The 18,798-nt window shown below is 34.2% G+C and overlaps 5 protein-coding genes and 1 long non-coding RNA gene across 11 annotated transcripts; 2 read left to right on the top strand and 4 right to left on the bottom strand.

Moving 5' to 3' along the window:
* Positions 2,434-3,576, bottom strand: LOC104789835 (pollen-specific leucine-rich repeat extensin-like protein 1). The gene has a single exon (XM_010515477.1). It carries the CDS (start codon positions 3,574-3,576, stop codon positions 2,434-2,436), a length of 1,143 nt encoding a protein of 380 aa, XP_010513779.1.
* Positions 4,171-5,600, bottom strand: LOC104788492. The gene is made up of 3 exons (XM_010514263.2): positions 5,318-5,600; positions 4,806-5,241; positions 4,171-4,561 (listed from the first exon to the last, which is right to left on the bottom strand). The coding sequence occupies exons 1-3, from the start codon at positions 5,522-5,524 to the stop codon at positions 4,383-4,385; spliced, it is 822 nt and encodes a 273-aa protein (XP_010512565.1). The 5' UTR covers positions 5,525-5,600; the 3' UTR covers positions 4,171-4,382.
* On the top strand, positions 5,851-8,063 carry LOC104788491 (serine/arginine-rich splicing factor RS31). The gene is made up of 6 exons (XM_010514262.2): positions 5,851-5,952; positions 6,054-6,185; positions 6,849-6,961; positions 7,052-7,287; positions 7,380-7,673; positions 7,766-8,063. The coding sequence occupies exons 2-6, from the start codon at positions 6,080-6,082 to the stop codon at positions 7,794-7,796; spliced, it is 780 nt and encodes a 259-aa protein (XP_010512564.1). The 5' UTR covers positions 5,851-5,952; positions 6,054-6,079; the 3' UTR covers positions 7,797-8,063.
* Positions 10,082-12,057, top strand: LOC104788490. 3 transcript variants are annotated; one of them, XR_002038345.1, is made up of 4 exons: positions 10,082-10,716; positions 11,104-11,324; positions 11,457-11,707; positions 11,793-12,057. It is a non-coding gene; the product is annotated as an uncharacterized LOC104788490 (long non-coding RNA). The 3 variants fall into 3 exon arrangements; XR_768305.2 differs by having other exon boundaries at positions 10,089-11,182; positions 11,259-11,324; XR_768304.2 differs by having other exon boundaries at positions 10,093-11,324.
* On the bottom strand, positions 13,105-15,487 carry LOC104788489 (dof zinc finger protein DOF3.7-like). Of its 4 annotated transcripts, none has more exons than XM_010514257.2 (3): positions 15,151-15,487; positions 13,546-14,506; positions 13,105-13,300 (listed from the first exon to the last, which is right to left on the bottom strand). In XM_010514257.2, the coding sequence occupies exons 1-2, from the start codon at positions 15,172-15,174 to the stop codon at positions 13,556-13,558; spliced, it is 975 nt and encodes a 324-aa protein (XP_010512559.1). In that variant the 5' UTR covers positions 15,175-15,487; the 3' UTR covers positions 13,105-13,300; positions 13,546-13,555. The 4 variants fall into 4 exon arrangements, with proteins under 4 accessions (XP_010512559.1, XP_010512563.1, XP_010512558.1 ...); XM_010514261.2 differs by having other exon boundaries at positions 13,105-13,917; positions 14,002-14,506; positions 15,151-15,481; XM_010514256.2 differs by having other exon boundaries at positions 13,105-14,506; positions 15,151-15,486.
* Positions 17,564-18,340, bottom strand: LOC104788488. The gene is made up of 2 exons (XM_010514255.2): positions 17,823-18,340; positions 17,564-17,715 (listed from the first exon to the last, which is right to left on the bottom strand). The coding sequence occupies exons 1-2, from the start codon at positions 18,324-18,326 to the stop codon at positions 17,671-17,673; spliced, it is 549 nt and encodes a 182-aa protein (XP_010512557.2). The 5' UTR covers positions 18,327-18,340; the 3' UTR covers positions 17,564-17,670.

The raw sequence follows: 18,798 nt of genomic DNA, 5'->3' as shown, positions 1-18,798 counted from the left end.
AAAAAAAAAAAAAAAAAAAAACATCTTGATACGTGAAGTGTTTGGTGGTGTGAGGAGTGATATGTTGTAAATATGATTAAAGCATTATTGTTACAAAGAAAAGTTAATATTATTGCTTAATAATACTACTTGGTTATTATATTTTCTTCTCATTTTCCTTTTGCATTGTGGTTTTATATCATAATACTTCATTTCCTCGTTTCGATAGTATTATCTAAAAACTTAATTGTTATAATGTGGAGTATTATTATCATCCTTTCATCCGGCCTGATCATAATACCAAAAATACGTAATCGTAATTATAATATACCTATATTAACAAGAAAAATAACAGTGATATTACATTATACCAATTCATCATACCAAAAGTAAATTCTTACATACAAAAAATATATACGGGAAATTCAAATCCCATGTAACCTTAAATATTCAAAAAATCGACCGACAATGTTAACAAAAATAAATGTTTGTTAAGAATTTTGCCGAATGAATCGAAGGAGCTGTTTTCACATTTTTTTGCCCCAACTAAAATTTATAAAAGATTTGTCTTTATAAAAGTTGCAGATTTGACATACCCTGTCCCTGTCCACTCTATATCTTTCTTTTATGCGTAACAACCAATCAAAATTCTATTTGTCTTGTCACATTACAAAAAACTATATAACTTGTGTATCTATTTACCTAAAAAAGTACTCTATATATGATTTATTTCCTTTTTAATTTATACTAGGAGATATCCCGTGCTTAAAGCACGGTTCAACATTTTTTTTAAAAATTATAATTTTTTAAAAAAGTTATTTTGTTTGAAATTATAATTATTTTTAATTTTTCTGTAAATCATTAGTCTATTTGAATACTAATTATTTTAGAATAGTATAATATTTTATTTTTGGTGAATTATTACAGTTTTATATTATTTGTTTGTTGTATTTGCATCATATTTTGTGAAATATAAAATAGTAATTTTAATATTATAATTGTGAGAAAATAAAAAAATTATGCATTTTATTAATCATAAGTATCATATGAAAATTCCAAGCAATTTGTAAATAAAATAAAATAAAGATGATAGGAGAATCATAATTTTAAATCTTAACAAAATCTTCGAATTTAGTTATTAAAACTAATTATATTGTAAAAATATAAAATAAATAGTAATTATATTGTATACTTGTATATAAAATTTTAGTTTTTAAAATTCTGATTGGTTTATATTTTTTAAAAAAAATATTTACTAATTTCGTCCATATTTTATTAGAGAGAGAGAAAAATTTTGTTATTATTTTTTTAGATTTTTTAATATTTGATCTGTGAGTGTTTTTAATTTTTTAGTTAATTATATTTATTGAAATTAATTAATTAAGCTATATTAAATTTTTCTAATGGCAATTGAATGTAATTTTTTACACATTTTTAGGTTAGTTTCATATTTGTACTTCTCAATTAATATAGTAGGATATAGAGTGGTCAGCGTTCACTCTATATAACTAAACAACCAAATTCAATGTAATAAATTCAACTTAATTTACGGTAACTTAATTTATAGGACGGACCGGCATGCTTTTATAACATGCCCAAATCTACTAAACATCTTATAAGAGAATAGATTTTAGACATATATCAAGATGGAAACCCCTAATCTATTATTTGATTTTGGTCACATAGTTAATTTATCAACATCAAACACTACAACCACTAATTACGACTATACTTAATCTGAAAAAGAACAAAAAATGTGCAATATGATTTTGTTTATTAAGGGAAGATATTTGACTGAAACACTTTCAAAGTGTGTGGTCGAACATAAAATAATTATCATAAGAGTTACAGAATTTATATTTATATATTACAAAGATTGTGACACATGAATTATTAAAGGCTGGTGATATTTTTGATCCAGTGAGAAGCAGGCACATAAGCATTAAGAAAGAACAAAATATGACAAGATTTGAAAAAATTGTGGTCTAATCGTATATACAATGTAGAGAGATCTTAAACGTAGACAAAGTATCTATAAAGAAACTTTTTATGGTCGAAGCATCTTCACTGGTTGCTGAGAGAGGTCTTCACAATGATGTCATGTATGTTTCTCAATTAATAAAAGTGATCGTAAAAACTATAGTGCCCATATACGTATTCCTAGACCAAAACTAATCTTGTATGACAATTTTGTTTGCTTTGAGTCCAGGTATATAAAAAAACCGACTTACAATATGTGTATAAACATATATTGGGCTTGAACGAGAGTTGATAAACAGTCTAGGCCATCAACGTAGTTACGTAAACACTATCACATTTATTTACAAAGTTTTAGATCAAACTGATAAAACATTAAGAAGTAAATATTAAAGCCCAGTATTATTTGACACAATCATAGCTTATTTTCAATAGTAATCACCGTTTAAATTATTTAATTTAGTATTTGTTCATTATTTAGTTGATTGAGCTGGTGTAGCCATTTCCATGGTCCTTGTTTATAAAACCATTGCCGGAGCTAGGTTTCCGGCAAAGGCTAAGATGAACGCCGGGATCATGATGAATCTCCGACGAGTTGTAAACGACTGAGCCGTTTATGATCTGAACATTACTGTTCACGAAACGACTTTCACCATTATTGTTTTGGTTCTTTGACTTTGACTTTGACTTTGACTTTGATATTGACTTTTCCTCCGCACTTTTCTTGGCGTCGTTATTAAATAAAAATGGTCCACGTGTCTTGTTCGGCGACCGTAGGATCTCCATCACAGCTCCTTTGTTTTCACCTGAAATAGTTATGACGCTTTGTGTGCCCATTATGACGTCATCATCAGACTCAGGAAGTAACGTTTCCTTTGGTCCGTGTACGATGTCTGTTTTCTCCGATAATGTAAGTATGCTTTTCTGATGAGTGGTCTTGCTTTCCTGCCTAGGTTTAGGTGGTTCGTGATTTAAGGGAGGAGACGACGTAAACAGAGTCGGTTTAGCCTCTTGGATTTCCTCTGGCGACGGAGGACGTAATGGCGGGGACATCACCTGAGGCGGCGGATGTGAAGGTTGAGCAGCCGGAGACATCATCGTGTTGTTGTTGTTGTTGTTGTTGTTCCTTGTTTGGTCCATGTACGAGGATTGTTGTTCTTGTTCCTTAGGTGGTTCATGTTTTATAGACCTTGACAATAAACCCGGACTTGGTTTAGTCTCTCTGACTTCATTTGGTGGAGATCTAGGCGGTGGAGGAGGTGAATGTGGAGCAGCCAGGGACGGTTTATCTTCGCGTTGTTGTTCCTTTTTTGGTCCATGCACGAGGTTTGTATTGTCTGAAAATTTAAGTATTTTCTGACTAGTGGTCTCGCGTTCGTGCCTTCGCTTAGGTGATTCGTAGTTTATAGACGGCCGTGGCGATAGAACTGGACTCGGTTTAGCCTCTCGGACTACCTTTGGTGGAGATCTTGGTGGCGGAGGAGGTGAGGGTGAAGCAGTCGGAGACAGTGGTGGTTCGCTGACGTAGTTGGGAGAGGATGGGTCGCGTGATGAGTATGCTGTGGGTCGAACGATGCTAGAGAGACGGTACCAGGAACGACCTGATCGACGGTTCGACATTACTTGATTTTTGTGAATTATGCTATTTGATTTGATAAATGATAAAGATTAAAAGCAATTATGTTGGATTTAGGTATAGCTTAGGGTCGTTTTATATTTATAGGCGTCGTCGTGTTATGACATAATTACAAGAAAAGAAAAAATAAAACATTGTGAACAGGAAGGTATCAGATGCAGCTTTGAAAACCACAATTCACGACTAGTATCATCAATTGTTGTAGCTATATTGAAGCATTTTATTTATTTATTTGTATGTTGATATATAATTGGTAGACATACATACTCTTTATTTGTTCATTGCAGTTCAACGAGGCTTAACATTTCTTTTCTTGCTGTATTGGATTTCCTGATTTGACAATATAAAACCGAATTTTGAGAAGTTTTGGAGTGAATATAGTTGATGCCAAACTTAATAAGCAAAACACGAATTTTGGATTTCACAAATTCGACCATGACAATTCCCAATCTCATTATTTTCGTTCAAAATGACTTCTACTAATTATATAACCAGATTAAAAGCAAAATCAGTAGAAGTCATTTTAAACGAAAATAATGAAAATAATCTTTTCAACATGAACCAAATGACTAGATTCCTTGTACATTAAAATCATTACAAAAACTTTGAAACAGTGCCATGTGAAAGGAAGAGTATTACTGAACCATATCCCACCATTATTCTAACATTCACACTCTATAATTTGCATGATTTTTACAATTCATCATTTACAAACCTCAACCAAAAAAAAAGTTGCATATAGAATTGAGTCAAGACTCATAATAATAACACATCCCCCAAAATATGGGATCTATGGCCATTTAGTGAACTCAAAGACCTTAAGAACGATATCAAAACCTGTTGGGATCTGCCAAATGAAAAGAAGAACATTCACTGTATTCAACGCTATGTGTAGACTCCTCGCCGTCTCGTTCCCTTTTTGCATCGCCGGCACCAATGCTGCCGCCGCAGCCCATAGCACCGTTATTCCTGCCACCACCACCGACCCATCAACTCAAAATTTCACCACTTTTATACACATACTAAACAAATATAAACGATACTATTGAAATGAAACAATATAACTAAAATCCAAAACTTAAACCACATCAAACCGAACACCAAAACCGGATTGCAACCTTTCTATGCATATTCCAAGATCATACAATTTTTTTCAGTACTATCAGTCACAGAATGTGAAAAAATATAAAAAAGAGAGATTTGGTTAAGGTACCTGCACCGGCATAAAGATGAGGACCGGGGAAGAGTTTACCGGTACGAAGATAAGTGTTAAGTCCACCAAAGACAGATTCCAAAACACCAAAGCCTAACAAAACAGAGCCAGCGTCAAAGTGTTTGTCTCTATAAGACCCTTTGACCAACTCTTTCCTCTCTTCCGTCAGCCGTTTGATCTGAAGCTCAGTCTCAGAAGGAGGAGACGAAGAAGAAGAATCAACGGCTGTGGATCCATCAGGAGAAACAGGAGTTGGTTTAAGCTGTTTCTTGAGATCACTAATCTCAGTCTGTATCGTGCGTACACGTCTCCATTGCCAACCTAAGTAACCAACCCATAGAGTGTACGCGAACAAACCTCCCATCACGATTGGGTGTATCAACGCAAATGATCTCCCTTCCAAAATCCCAAACTCTCCTCCAACTGCTGCCGCATCCTTTTTTAAAACCAGAGGGTTGCTTTTGTTATAATGTGAAACTACTACTACTGGGGAAAAAGATATTGAAACTTACCTGTGGATCGAGGAAGAAAGGCAATGCGATAACTGCGAGAGGGAGAGATGAAGATTTAAGGAGTTGGAGAGCGTCGGGACTCGAAGGTAGTTCTTGGATTTTGCATGGTTGTGATTTGGTGATTGGTTTGAGAGAGTTTAGGGTTTTAGGGTACTGGGAGCGAGGAGGAAGATGAAGTGCGGAGAGACAATGAAGTGTGGTCGCCATACTCTCTCTGTCTCTCTCTCTCGCGAACTTGAGACAAGAGAGATATTGCAAAAGAGCCAAGTAACAAGGACCGCAAAAACAAAACAGATAAGAGAACTCTGTGGACGCTCCACGTGTCAGAAAACTGGACACCACATCAATTTCACATGTTTTTGTAACAGTGTGTTGACAAATACTTACACAAAAATTACTTATATATAACGGGCCTACGAAAATTCAGTTGGGCTTTCTAATATTCTGGATGTTCTCTTTATTTTAAAACGAGATACATCATCCATCTGGGTAAATAAGGCCCATTATAAATTTTTGAATTTCCGAATTTAACCCTGATAGCATGTTGGGGGGTTTTTAAGTCAACCAAGAGACTCTGCTTTTTCTTCGCCGAGTGTCGTCGTCGTCGTCGTCGTCTAGGGTTTGCTTCTTCCAAGGTAAAAAAAAAATTCTCCGATGATTCTACTTGCTCTTATCGATCTACCTTCTCATCTCGACTATCTCTTTCTAATTTTCATGTTATTGTATCTTTCGTTAGGACTTTTGCGGATTTAGGGTGAAAAGATGAAGCCAGTGTTCGTCGGGAATTTCGAGTACGAAACTCGCCAGTCGGAATTGGAGAAATTGTTCGGAAAGTATGGGAGAGTCGACCGAGTTGACATGAAAACTGGTATAGTGTCTTCTAATTTCTGCGCCGGTGACTCTGATTCTAGGATTTGTTTTCAGGTTTAGTGTATACTTGTTATGAAGATTTAGTGTGCTAGGGGTTTTAATGGAGTAGAGGAGCCTTTGTATTGAGTGTTTATTTGGTCGCAGGAACATTTCTTCAAAAGGAACAAGAAATTGCCACTCTTCTTCTTCTTCTTCTACTTCTTCCTGCAATATACAATTTCTACGTTTTCATGCCTGCCTTTATCATGTTGTGCCTACCAATCTTGGATGATTCTTTGGAATTTGTCTTGTCTATACCAATCATCGATGACTTCAGATGGAAGTCTATTGAATCCATCATGCCTTTGCTCATGCCATTGGCCTTATCTGAACTCCTACACTCAGAATTGTTTTTGAAAATTGGTGTTTTTTGTCCTTTGTTATGCTACAAATCTTGATTTTTCTACTACATCATGGAACGACTCTACGTCTCATCATGTACAACCAGCCTTCATATATGCAGGTGTTGTATATCTATTTAGTTATTTTCTAGGGGGGGGAAACAAGATTTGCTCTTATTGGCTTATCTTTATAGCATTTGCAGGTTAATGGACTGGAGGATTGTCACTATTTGTGTTGCATTTTGTGATTCTTTGTGTTTTTTTTTTACTTTTGGTTGCAGGATTTGCTTTTGTGTACTTTGAGGATGAACGTGATGCTGAAGACGCAATTCGCAAGCTTGACAATTTTCCTTTTGGATATGAGAAACGCAGGTTATCAGTCGAGTGGGCAAAGGTATTCTTTTTTTAATGCTTTTGATTTGAAGCTTTCACTTTGTCTCATAGACTTTAAGGAATACTGCTTAAGTTTATTCCGGTTTTCTAGGGTGAACGTACCAGGTCTCGTGGTGATAGCAAGGCTGGTTTATATCAGAAGCCTAGGGCTACGAATACACTGTTTGTCATTAACTTTGATCCCATAAGAACAAAAGAGCACGACATTGAAAAGCACTTTGAGCCCTATGGTAAGGTCGTTAATGTGCGTATCAGACGCAACTTCTCATTCGTTCAGTTTGAAACACAAGAAGATGCCACAAAAGCCCTTGAAGCTACTAATAAAAGGTAATAACAACACTTTTCTCTTGTTACTTTTTTTTTTCTGCTAAACATCCAATATGTTTGCCTCACCCAAAAAACCCCCCTTTGCTCCTCAGCGAAATATTGGATAGGGTTGTTACTGTGGAGTATGCGAAGGGTGGTGATGAAAGAAATGATCGATATGGCGGTGGTCGTAGCCCGAGAAGATCTCGTAGTCCTGTGTACCGTAGGCGTCCAAGCCCTGATTATGGTAGGCGTCCAAGTCCAGATTATGGTCGTCCTCCTCGAAGCCCAGAGTACGACAGGTACAAAGGTCCAGCAGCTTATGAAAGACGCAGGAGTCCAGATTATGGACGTAGGAGTTCTGATTATGGTAGACAAAGGAGTCCTGGTTATGACCGTTACAGAAGGTAAAGTAAAATAACAATGGCTTTTGCTTCCTACTCTTTTTTACTCTACAACTCTCTCATTGATGTCCCTATAATGTTTTCTGATTGAACAGTCGCTCTCCAGTCCCAAGAGGAAGACCATGAAGAAGATGTACGACCAAGAATGTCTGTGACAGTTAGTAGAAGGGTAGATGTTGCTATGTCATGTTTTGAATTGCATGATACGAGTTTGAAAGTACTTTTTATGACTTATCATCTTTTGCTATGTGTGACTATTAATTAGTCCTTTAGAGTTGGAGATGTTATCAGAGATAGCCGAAAGCCTTGCTTGAATTTGATTGCGCTGACGATCTGGTTGATTAGTACTTGGTTCATGTACTAATTCTTTTGATTCGTCATTATTTTTCTAAATGGAGTGGCTTCTTTACTTGGCCTAACTACAGGACGTCAGAAAATAAATTAGTTTGATGTAACTTTAGTAATCCATTGTCATATGCATGCACATGGAAATACTTTGTTTGAACAATAATCGAACTTAAAGGGCAGCGTACACTACTACATCAGGTGGGAGATAACTGGGCCGAGTGGTCCAAAACTTTATGAGGAGTCCTTCAGTCACTGCGATGACGTTGTTTGTTGCACAGACAGATTATGTGAAATTTATGATTTTAAAAGCAAAAGGAAAAAAGCGATTGAGAATCGGTTTGTAGGTAATTCGTCTTTATAACTTTTCCATTAGTATAATGATATTGACTAATTTTTTTTTCTTATGAGATAAGTCCTTTTTATTCCTTCGATTTCTTTGGCCTGAAGATAACAACAGCTTTATTGTTTAATTTATATAAATGAAGTTGACTCCATGACATCGATCCGTTGCGTTATTGTTTTCTTCTTAAATTATTTTGTGAATAAAGCGACCATGCGCGCTGATAAATCTAGATTTCTTATAGACTAGGAGAATATCGCGTTTGATTTTATCTTGAATAATTAAATTGGTGAACAAAGAGAGTAATATCATTCAAATATAGTCCAGCAATTAAATAATCAAAAACACAACACACAAACTCCAATGAAAATTTCATGTTTGGTTGGCGGGCACTATAAAGTGGGCATCTACTTCCGCATTTCAAGCCAGCTACTAATCATCATGTGTTCATACTCAGTATTTACATAATTACATTTACTATTCAGTACGTACCATAGTTTATGTTTGTTTATTAAATAATAGACACTTTTTATTTGGAAACTTAATCAAATATTGTAAACTAACATCAATCGCATTCGTGAATTAAAAAAAAGAAGAAGGTAAAAGTGTAATATTTACTTCAAAGTATATGCCGATTGTATGTCGTTACCTAGCTAGATTGCATGACTTACGTTAATTGTGTATACTATATATACACTATTCGAATGAATCAACTGAAAGATTATTTTTTCCAACTGATTGGAAAGATTAATTAGCGGATTAGGTGAATGAACCGTGAAGGTATGGTTTAATTATTATTCTTACAGTATATTTATATATTAAAGAAAGGAAACAATAATGTCGAGTGGAATGTGACATTGCGGTAAATCGGGTAATAACGAGAATTCAAGGAAACCGTGCCGTCGTCTCCCGAATCTTAGTGGGTGTTTGCTTTATCAGATTTAATTAGTATTATATACAATACAAATGATGGATGATTAACTAATAGTATGACCAAATTTACAGATGTACATATACTACAAATTCTACAACTCTTAACGTGATTAATGTTACAAACGGCTTCTAGTTGGGGCAGGTTAACTTATACACTTAGACTTAAAATACTTCATTGTTGCCATGTAATAATTCCATGCTTGAACTTCTTATTTTGAAAACTTTATTGTAATCTCTTCACTTAACTTCAATAATTCTCAAAACTTTATGACTAGCCGTCATAGCCTTTGTACCTTTTATTTTATGCAATTTCAGTAATACTTGCTATATAAAATAAAATAGAACTTCTTAGTTTAAAATGATTAGAAAACTATCTTTTTAAAATCAAAAATAATTCTCGTTCCAGCTAGTATATTTTTGATTAAAAAGGAATGTTTACAAATTATAATGTAAATTTTCATAACAAATTATCTAGCTAGTTTGTACATATAATCATAGAAATTATTTTAACACCTTTCCAAGTAACTAAATATTCACATGAAAGAAGATAAACATTGCTACGTTCACGCACGGGCACAAAAGTCAAAAAGCTAAGGAGCTCTATAAGTATATTTATATTAGAGCATCTTTACTGGGGAATTCTCTCNCAAAATAAGTTAGGTTTGGCTTTAAAAGAAGAAAGGGACAAAACCACAAAGGAGAATGCGGCATTAATAGTTAAAGCACCCGCTTTTGGGTTAACCAATCATTCGAATATGAAAAAAAGAATAAAAGAAGAAGCAAAATGCTAACCTACGCTACTACCCACCCATCCAGTGTTTCTTTATACAAACGAATACACAAAATTTATCTATGGTTAATGATGAATCATGGACGTGTGTGTCTTCCCAAACGTTTTTGTCTCGAGTATATAGCGGCGGCCTAAGAGCATTTTACTGGGGAATTCTCTCCCAGTTACTCTTATTTTTGGGGCTAAAAAAAAATTAAAAACCCCAACATTCAGTCCATTAAGCAGAGAAACGTTACTACAGGAAGGAATTGAGGAACGGCATAAGTAACGCTATGTGGCATGTTTTGGTTGGTTGCAGGTTTAATTTAAAAAAAAATTTTTTTGTCATTTTCTTTTCTTTCTTTCGCTATCTTCTCTCTTCTCTCTTCTCTCTTCTCTCTTCTCTCTCTCGACGGAATCCCTAAAACTCATAGTGATTCACCTCAGCAGAATCCAATTCAGCAGTTCCAGGTTAAATTCAAGGAAATAGAAACTGGTTTCAAGACTTGGCTATCGAAACAATCAATACCAGTGGAAGCCGCCGTAGTCTCAACCATGAGCGGTGTCCAAGGAGCTTTCATTGGTGGTCTCATGGGAACACTTTCTCTCATGCTGGCGTTGACCTTCAAGCCATAGCTTCCACGAAACAAGCTCAGGTTTAATACACTCTCATATATTTATCCACATCTTTCAAAATAAGTTAATGTTGTAATTGAGGTATGAGTGAATTGAGATCTGTAATGAAACGGATTAGAGACAAAGAAGATATTGAATCTGCGTAAGTTTCAATTCCTGTGAGCTGCTTCATTCACTAATATTGTAATCTCTTTGTATTAGATGTCTTGATAAGTTTTTTTGTAATTTGGGATTAGTCTTAAGAGTTTAGTTATCATTAAGAAAAAAATATCGCAAAGCTTGGATTGAGATGCAGGGGATCGGCTTTTAGCTGCTCTGTCCTTGGTTGCACAACTTGGGGCAGAGCTTGCCACGACTTTAGTGATTGTTATCTCAAAGGTGTGTACTATATACCGTTGTTTACACAGGCAGTTTTATATGATGGTTGGTCTTGATATTGGCGAGCATGACTTAGTATTTTACGTGTTTCTCATAGTGGAGATAGAGGTAATTGGTACATAAGCTTAAACTTAGTATGATCACTCATTGCTTTTATGTATGTTAATGCATTGACATCATATAGGGGATTAATATTAGAGAGATGCTTACCGGTGCCAAAATAATGGATGAGGCTACTAGAACAACTTCAGTAAGTCTTACTTGTTGCAGCTTGTTTTAGAACTACCACTTCTTGTTTTGTTGAAGAAGAATTTTACTTGTTGCAGCTTGTTTTAGTAACCATGACTTATTCTATAGCTTATGAATTTCTTTTTTCTTTCAGTTCAAAAATAACCCTGCAGCTCTCTTAGCTATGTGTTGGTACTGGGCTTCAGATGGTGTTGGCTCCAAGTAGATAAGATTTAACGATCTTCCATCGACTTTTCACATCCAAACTATCTCCTGGTATAAGAAATTTGCAGATACATGGCATCCTCTTTGCTGAGAGTTGCAAGTGAGCATAGTTCGGTTGTGGCAGTTATCGGGAAAGGGCATATCAATGGAATCAAGAAGAATTGGAAGCAATCTATAACGGTTTGATGTTGTTTCAACCTCTGAATGAAGGAGCTTAATTTTATTTTGGATTGTGCTTTATTTTCGTTTCATATGGAAACTGCAGATGAATGATCTAATGGAGATACCGAGCGACAAGTCAGTCTTTATGGTAAAGAGGATAATATCATCAGTGGCAATGGTAGTTGCAGGGACAGCTATAGTTTCGGGTATACTTCTTGCAAGAAGAAGGTGAAGAAGATTGTGCTTGGTGAAGAGTTTTTTCTTCATTCTCCTCAGTGCCATACGAAGGAATGATACAAACTCAAAAATAACTTTTACTTTTGTACCTTTGATTGATGAAAATAATAGAGCTTTCTTTCTTTTGGGTTTTTTGAATTTCGAGTTTCTCATATCAATTGAAGTTTGTAAAATTTTATTGTTTTCTATTTTATGTAATAATAAAAAATTAAATAATTGCTTTGTTATTTTAAATAATTAAAGTTTTATAATTAATAAACTCAAATTAAAAAATTATTGTTTAAATGCTTGAGCAACCTTCTTTGGGTTCTCTAATAATAGAGTGATTTTGCTTAAGTTCTTTTAGGATTGCTTTACTTAATTTATGATTATTTATATAATTAATTAATATGAGAGTAACTATAATGGGTTACTCTACATTATTTATATAATTAATTAATATGAGAGTAACTATAATGGGTTACTCTACTAATGATGGTCTTAGTGTCCCCAAAATGCGATGCTTTGGGATTTGATAATCATGACTATACGTGGATAATGATTCCGATCATCTTTATTTTTATCTGCATATATAATATGAACATCTATAAGTTTTAGGCTGAAAATGGTTTAATTTCTAATTAATTACTAATTGACAAAGAAAAGTAAAAATTATTGGCGAAAATAAAGAATACACATATTTTTCTATGGATCTTTTTATTTTCATATTTTGACAGATTTGGCACGTTTGATAAACTACATTAGTTTGTTAATTAAATACTATATTTTAATTTTAGTTGTAGGGATTTTATTTTAGTGTTTCCGTGCTGTTTTAAACATTAAGTGTGTTTAAATTAAGTAGAATAGTTATCTGAAATAACAAACTATAAATTTTTCTGAATAATTCACTAACAAATTAGTGTGCCTATTTGGAACTGTGTCACACTGTTGTATTACACCACCATATAATTTGTAATTCATCTGTAAGTTATCTAATTATGAAATCCGTCGGTATCAACATTAAACTATACTACCATAATTTTTGTTTCTGTCAGACTCCACTAATACCGTTTATAACCTGTGTAAAAACAATTCACTTCTTAACGGTGATAAGTAATATATTAGGTGTTACTCACAATGACAAGTGACAACATTGGATGGTAAATATATAAAAGTCTAAAAGCTGCAAATACAGAAAATGCTCAAAGGAGAAAATGTATAAAATTTTAGGTTTACACAATTTAAAATATAGATCGGAATATGTTTACACAAATACTTCTCGAAATTAAATAGAAGAAATGATGAATACAGATTTCACTGATTACACACGAAGCCCGTATTCACTTATTCTTCTACCCTACTCATATCCCTTGGCACTCCTCATGAACGTAGACCCTATATGATCGATCACTAAAAATATAAATTACCATCAACCCAATTATGAAATACTAAAACAAAAGGAAAAACCCCAGAAAAAAGGAATAAAAAGACATTCTGTAAACTAAGTTCTGACAACTTTAACTAAAGTACCCCATGTGAGAAAAACAAAAGATCATCAAAGTAAAAAAATATAATTAAAAAAGGAGGTAAAAAAGTGAAAAAGAGAAAGAAAGCTAATAAGTTCAAGATCTCTTTTTAACCTTTTTTTTTTCACCACGAAGATCCTCCTGTATTACTGAACATTCCACTCCAGTATGTATTATTACCATGACCCTTCTCTTGGGTTGTGCTTGAAAGCTCTTTCATGTCTGGAAAAGGGAACAAAGCCCTACTTGCTACATTCATATCATCATTATTATCTTGAGCTCTTTGGTTATTGTTGATGGTGTTATGCCCAATCCCTTGATGATGATCAATGGAGAATGAAAGGTTATTATTACTCTGTTTGTAATCAGGCATTGTTGGAAACCCTAAAGATGAGTAAAGGACTGAGTTCGAATCCATCATTTGACCAGGCAAGAACGTGTTCATGCCTCTTGAAGAGACTCCATTAGATCTTAGAAGCTCGAGAGCTGAGACAGGAGATGATGAAGCATAGATTGAGGATGAAGTATTGTTGTTCTCTAACTTGGGCATTTGAAGAAAATGAGACATACCATGATGATGATCTTGCATGACCGGGAAAGATAGCAAGCTGAGATCTTTTGACTTATTAGGGATCTGGCTTGAGAAAAGAATCGGTGGGTTTAGATCTGGAAGCTTAGGATTGGAAGGTGAAGCTAAATGTGTTGAGGATCTCTTGTTTTTTCTTGAGCTACCTCCGACAGGGACGTTCCGGAGAGAGCCACCTTCGGTCCAATACCTTCGACAACCTTTGCAGAAGTATCTTGGTTGCGTGAGACTGTAGTTGTTGTAATAACAGAACTTTGTGTTAGTTGAGTTGCATCTCGGACAGTTTACTTTCTCTTGTGGCCTCGCCTTTCTAGTTTCCATCGCCGTGGCCGTGCTGTTGTTATTTCCCCCGGAACCACCGTTGGATGCGGTGGCGTTTGGCCTTGTGTTAGTGGCGATGAATGTTGGCTGTTGCTGTGATGTGTTGTTGTTGGTGACGTTAGAAATCATTTGCTCCATTGGTTTTACGTTTATCATTTCTTGAAATCCCTAAAAATTAAGATAGACCTTAATTAATCACTAACCATGCCAAAACTATAGACCACAAGCAAAACGGAGTCTTGAATCTCGCCATGAGATCAAATGAACATAAATATACATATATATATATATATATACTAGGTTTTAAAAAGGTAAAATAATTGGTACGTTAGAAAAAGAAAAGATAATTCAAGAAAAGGAGACTAATTAAATTACAATTTAAGAAAAAATTGTTATGACCAGAGCACCAAGAACAAAAGGTAACTAACAAATCATACCTTTTTATCCATAAGTTATCAGAATTTATAAAATTAATCACATGAAAAGGTGAACTTATAAAGAACAAAAGTCCTTTAACTCCATTCGAGAACTTGGGAAATTTTCAAACGGAAACTTCCCCATGCATTTTTCATATGTAAAAGTCCAAATTAAAACCCATCATATATAGACATGATCTAGATATAAGACTGTGTATATATAAACCACAAGATGCATCATAACAAAAACTTGCTTCATACATATACATGCATACACAAACATGTATATGGGAGTAGAGATATAATGAAAGAGAGAGAGATAGAGAGAGAGAGAAGTAAGAGTTAGAGAGAAGAAACAAACGGATATAACAATTACGAGAGATCCTTTTTACGTACCTGCGTCCACTTCGTAGCATCCATGAGCTTCGACAAAGAGAAAGGCAGAGAGAGAGAGAGAAAAGAGAAACTAAAGAGCTAGTAAAGAACAAAGAGAGAATGTTTTTGGAGATAGTTTTTCTTTTGGACTTTTGCTTTTTTTGGGACGATATGACTCTCTATGCGTTAGCTTTCACTTTATGGATGATGAAAGAAAGCAGCCAAGATGAAGAAGAAGAAGAAGAAGAAGAAGAAGAAGAGAAGAAACCTGCAAAATTGAAATATAATAATAATTTACATGAAAAAAGCAAAAGGAGGGTTTGTTGTTTTTGACTAGTGATAATAATGTCTCATGGCCTCCCTCTCTGGTTCTTTTCTGGTCCCTCTTTTATATATTTTTAAAGGAAAAATAATATCTGGCTAAAATATTGATTGCTCTATTTAACGAATTGGTTGTCTCAATATATAGACTAGTGATTTTATCTTCTTCAGTATAGAGTAATTATTACAGTGTTATACGCATCGTGATCGTGGTGTTTAAAATTTGTTTGAATCACTTGTCATCATTTCATGATTTGCGACTGAATTCTGTCACTAAACCAATGTGTAAATTATGTTTTCAAAGATGATACGGTAATATACAGATGACTATATTATTTTATGCATGTTGATTTATTTTCATATCATAATAATACAAAATGTGAGTGGAATTATGAGTTGTATACTATTCCCGCCCACCCATTTTGTAATTAATATTATATGTTGGGTTACGATCCGTCAATATATATTATTACCTTGGCAATTTCAAGATCCTTATATAGATCTCATAATTCCGTATATTAGGTTACGAAATTCGGTGGCGAACTTGAAATTCTAATTACTGATTAATTTATGATAAAGTTGTGACTTAATTATATGGTCGATAAAATATATGATTTTTTAAAATTTCTAACTTTATATAAAGTACAATATATATGTTGACTGTATTTACAGGAATATAGAGTATTCTTCCGACGCAAATAATGCTTTATCTTATTTTAATTATGTTGTTTCGACGAAGAAAAAGGTACACCAAAATTTCACCCTTTATTTGAATTGTGATCTGCTTTTTTTTTTTTTTCGTTTAAGGACCACTATACATTACACCACACATGGCTTCATAAAGTTAATATGAATTTATTCTTAAATCGGCAAAGCTACACAACAAATGTCGCGTTAATCAGATAACTAAAATAAAAACTTTGTAAAAGCACATAAACTGAAAATCGAGGCCAATTATAAGAAACCAAAGAAACTTTTCAAACAAACAATACTGCACGACTTATTTTATCTTACATATATAGCTTTTCGTTTATAAATGGTAATCATCCTTACGATATTAAAATCACGTGTTATTAAAACGTTAATTACCCAACGTGCAACTTCCTTTACGTACTAAGAATGATTAAAATCACATTCATGTAATCAGATGACCATTTTGGAATTTAATTAAGCAGTACCAGTTACTTAAGCATACAAATATTAGCCGGTACTTACATTCACATCGATACAATTCTAGAATTTTTGGGTCTAACACTTAACAAAAGAAAGTAAAACGGTTATTTATGTATATATTCAAAAGATGAGGGGTTGGAAAAGAATTAGGATGAGGACCGACAGGAAGCGACAAAAAGGATGATGGTGGAACCCAGTTTTGGGGCGTGATTAGCTTTTTTGAAATCTAAGAGACTGTTGTTTTTTTTTAAGATGTTGACAACTGTCTTTTCCTACCCCAATCTATCATCTCCACTTCTCGTGTCGTTTTGTTATTCTAGCTTTACCTTGTCTGCCGTTTTATTCAGTCTTGAACGACCTACCACGGTCCACGTGTTCTACCAAATCGTTCACCTAGAAGAAGCTTCCGTTTATCAATTATCCGGCCTTTTCTAATATATGGCCCATTAATTCAATTGGGCTTAACAACATAATTTTTGGTCAAGAATTCCACCAACTAAATTAGATTTGGTATAAAGGAATCAACGAATTTGAACCGGTTAAACCTCCAACAGGGAACAGCTTCATCAAACAAACAAACAATTCACTCAACTTTTTGTTTTTAAAAACTGACAAAATGTGTATGTACACGAATGAAAACACAAACAGTTAGTTTGAAAATTTTAGCCATCAGATTTCCAAATAGCTCTTTTATACAAAAGAAATAATTTGTAGGACCATTTGATCTAATGATTATCGCATATGGAAGTAAGATCGCATCCTAGCCACTAATTTCTCCATTATATATGCCCCACATTACCTTTTTAGCAACATCCTATCTTCCATGTGAGATATATTATAATTAAAATTTTATACAATTGAATCCAGCTCCGATCACCATAGAATAGAAGTAAATTCGTTTTATTCGATAACTACATTATGATTACATTAAGCCCAGAAAAGCCCATAACTCGATAGTATTTGTTACAAGTATATAAAGACGACGTACTGTATTAATATTATTAACCACTGGTAATTTATAAAAAAGTAAAACACGTCTCTCAAAACTCAAAAGCAATATTTTTGTAGCTTATTGTTCTTCCATGGAACTTCCTGCAAAACAAACAACACATATGGAATCTATGGTTTCTTCTGAGGCAAGACAAGGCAACATTTTAAGGCATTAGAGTGAATGAAATATATATACAAGGTTATTTTACCCAGAAGTAACAACTAGTGACGTAAGAGAAACAGTGGAGACCTCCTTTTCTTGTGTACGTCTTCATATCATCTTCATCTTCATCGTCTGATTGATAGACAAATCTACTCTTTCCACGTTCACCATCTCTCTCTTTATTCCACCGGAACCACCGTTTCCACCCCGCGAGACGGCGACGATGTTTCTCAGTCAGGTGCATTTTGGTAAAGTCACCAGGAAGGAGCATTCTCGGAGGCAGATCAAGACACTTGGAGTAAGAAGGATGACGAATACGGTGTTTAGGCTTGCCAGGTTCTTCTTCCCATGAGAAAGGAACCGAAGCTCGAGAGAATGAGACATCATCAGGGTTCGGAGACGACGAAGACAAGTGTGATGACGACGCTGGTGATACGTGTTTTTTTACTAATGGTGATGACATGTACTGTAGCCTTCTCGATTTCGCGGCTAAGATATGTTGAAGTTTCGATGTGATCATCGCCTCCTTATTCTCTTCGTCAATCCCCATATCGTCGTTCTTGTTTTCTGCTTTATGATTCGTAAGAAGAATTAAAAAGAAGACAAAGGATTAAATGTATGTAATTGTCATTGAACATCCAACGCTCGATATTTTAGTATTTGTCGACTAGACTACTATACAACCATTACTCGAACTGAAAGTCAAACCGTAGCCTTGTTGTTGAGGAACATTAGTCAGAATAAATTCGCATATAGAGTATGGTATATAATACAACTACAACTACAACACCTTATTTAATTTTGTTTTCTGTCACCTATTAGTTTTTAAATGTGTAACGATTATAAGTTTTGTTTGATTGTATGTTAAGGGAATATAATAGTTGTATCTCGTATAATATTATTTGAATACGAGTGTTTTTTTTACATGTTTTATTTTGACTGAATTTTTTTTCCTCAATTAAGTAGAAATGTTTTGTATACGTACGCTAGCTCCAAGGTTTTATTGTTCTGTGCAAGTAAAA

The sequence above is a fragment of the Camelina sativa genome, chromosome 5 (genome assembly GCF_000633955.1).
Source record: "Camelina sativa cultivar DH55 chromosome 5, Cs, whole genome shotgun sequence".
NCBI lineage: Eukaryota > Viridiplantae > Streptophyta > Magnoliopsida > Brassicales > Brassicaceae > Camelina > Camelina sativa.
Note: the sequence above shows the minus strand (reverse complement) of the source record. Positions and strands in the feature narration are given on the sequence as shown.

What these genes read in the sequence shown, in the direction of transcription:
- LOC104788489 (XM_010514257.2), bottom strand. Translation starts at nt 15,174, where the DNA reads ATGGATGCTACGAAGTGGACGCAG. An exon ending in ATGCTACGAAGTGGACGCAG is followed by an intron (nt 14,507 to 15,150) that starts GTACGTAAAAAG and finishes CTTAATTTTTAG; the next exon opens with GGATTTCAAGAAATGATAAA.
- LOC104788491 (XM_010514262.2), top strand. Translation starts at nt 6,080, where the DNA reads ATGAAGCCAGTGTTCGTCGGGAATTTCGAGTACGAAACTCGCCAGTCG. An exon ending in CTTGAAGCTACTAATAAAAG is followed by an intron (nt 7,288 to 7,379) that starts GTAATAACAACA and finishes TTTGCTCCTCAG; the next exon opens with CGAAATATTGGATAGGGTTG. An exon ending in GGTTATGACCGTTACAGAAG is followed by an intron (nt 7,674 to 7,765) that starts GTAAAGTAAAAT and finishes CTGATTGAACAG; the next exon opens with TCGCTCTCCAGTCCCAAGAG.
- LOC104788492 (XM_010514263.2), bottom strand. Translation starts at nt 5,524, where the DNA reads ATGGCGACCACACTTCATTGTCTCTCCGCACTTCATCTTCCTCCTCGC. An exon ending in CTTTCTTCCTCGATCCACAG is followed by an intron (nt 5,242 to 5,317) that starts GTAAGTTTCAAT and finishes GTTTTAAAAAAG; the next exon opens with GATGCGGCAGCAGTTGGAGG. An exon ending in TCATCTTTATGCCGGTGCAG is followed by an intron (nt 4,562 to 4,805) that starts GTACCTTAACCA and finishes TGGTGGTGGCAG; the next exon opens with GAATAACGGTGCTATGGGCT.
- LOC104789835 (XM_010515477.1), bottom strand. Translation starts at nt 3,576, where the DNA reads ATGTCGAACCGTCGATCAGGTCGTTCCTGGTACCGTCTCTCTAGCATC.
- LOC104788488 (XM_010514255.2), bottom strand. Translation starts at nt 18,326, where the DNA reads ATGGGGATTGACGAAGAGAATAAGGAGGCGATGATCACATCGAAACTT. An exon ending in TCACTAGTTGTTACTTCTGG is followed by an intron (nt 17,716 to 17,822) that starts GTAAAATAACCT and finishes TTTGTTTTGCAG; the next exon opens with GAAGTTCCATGGAAGAACAA.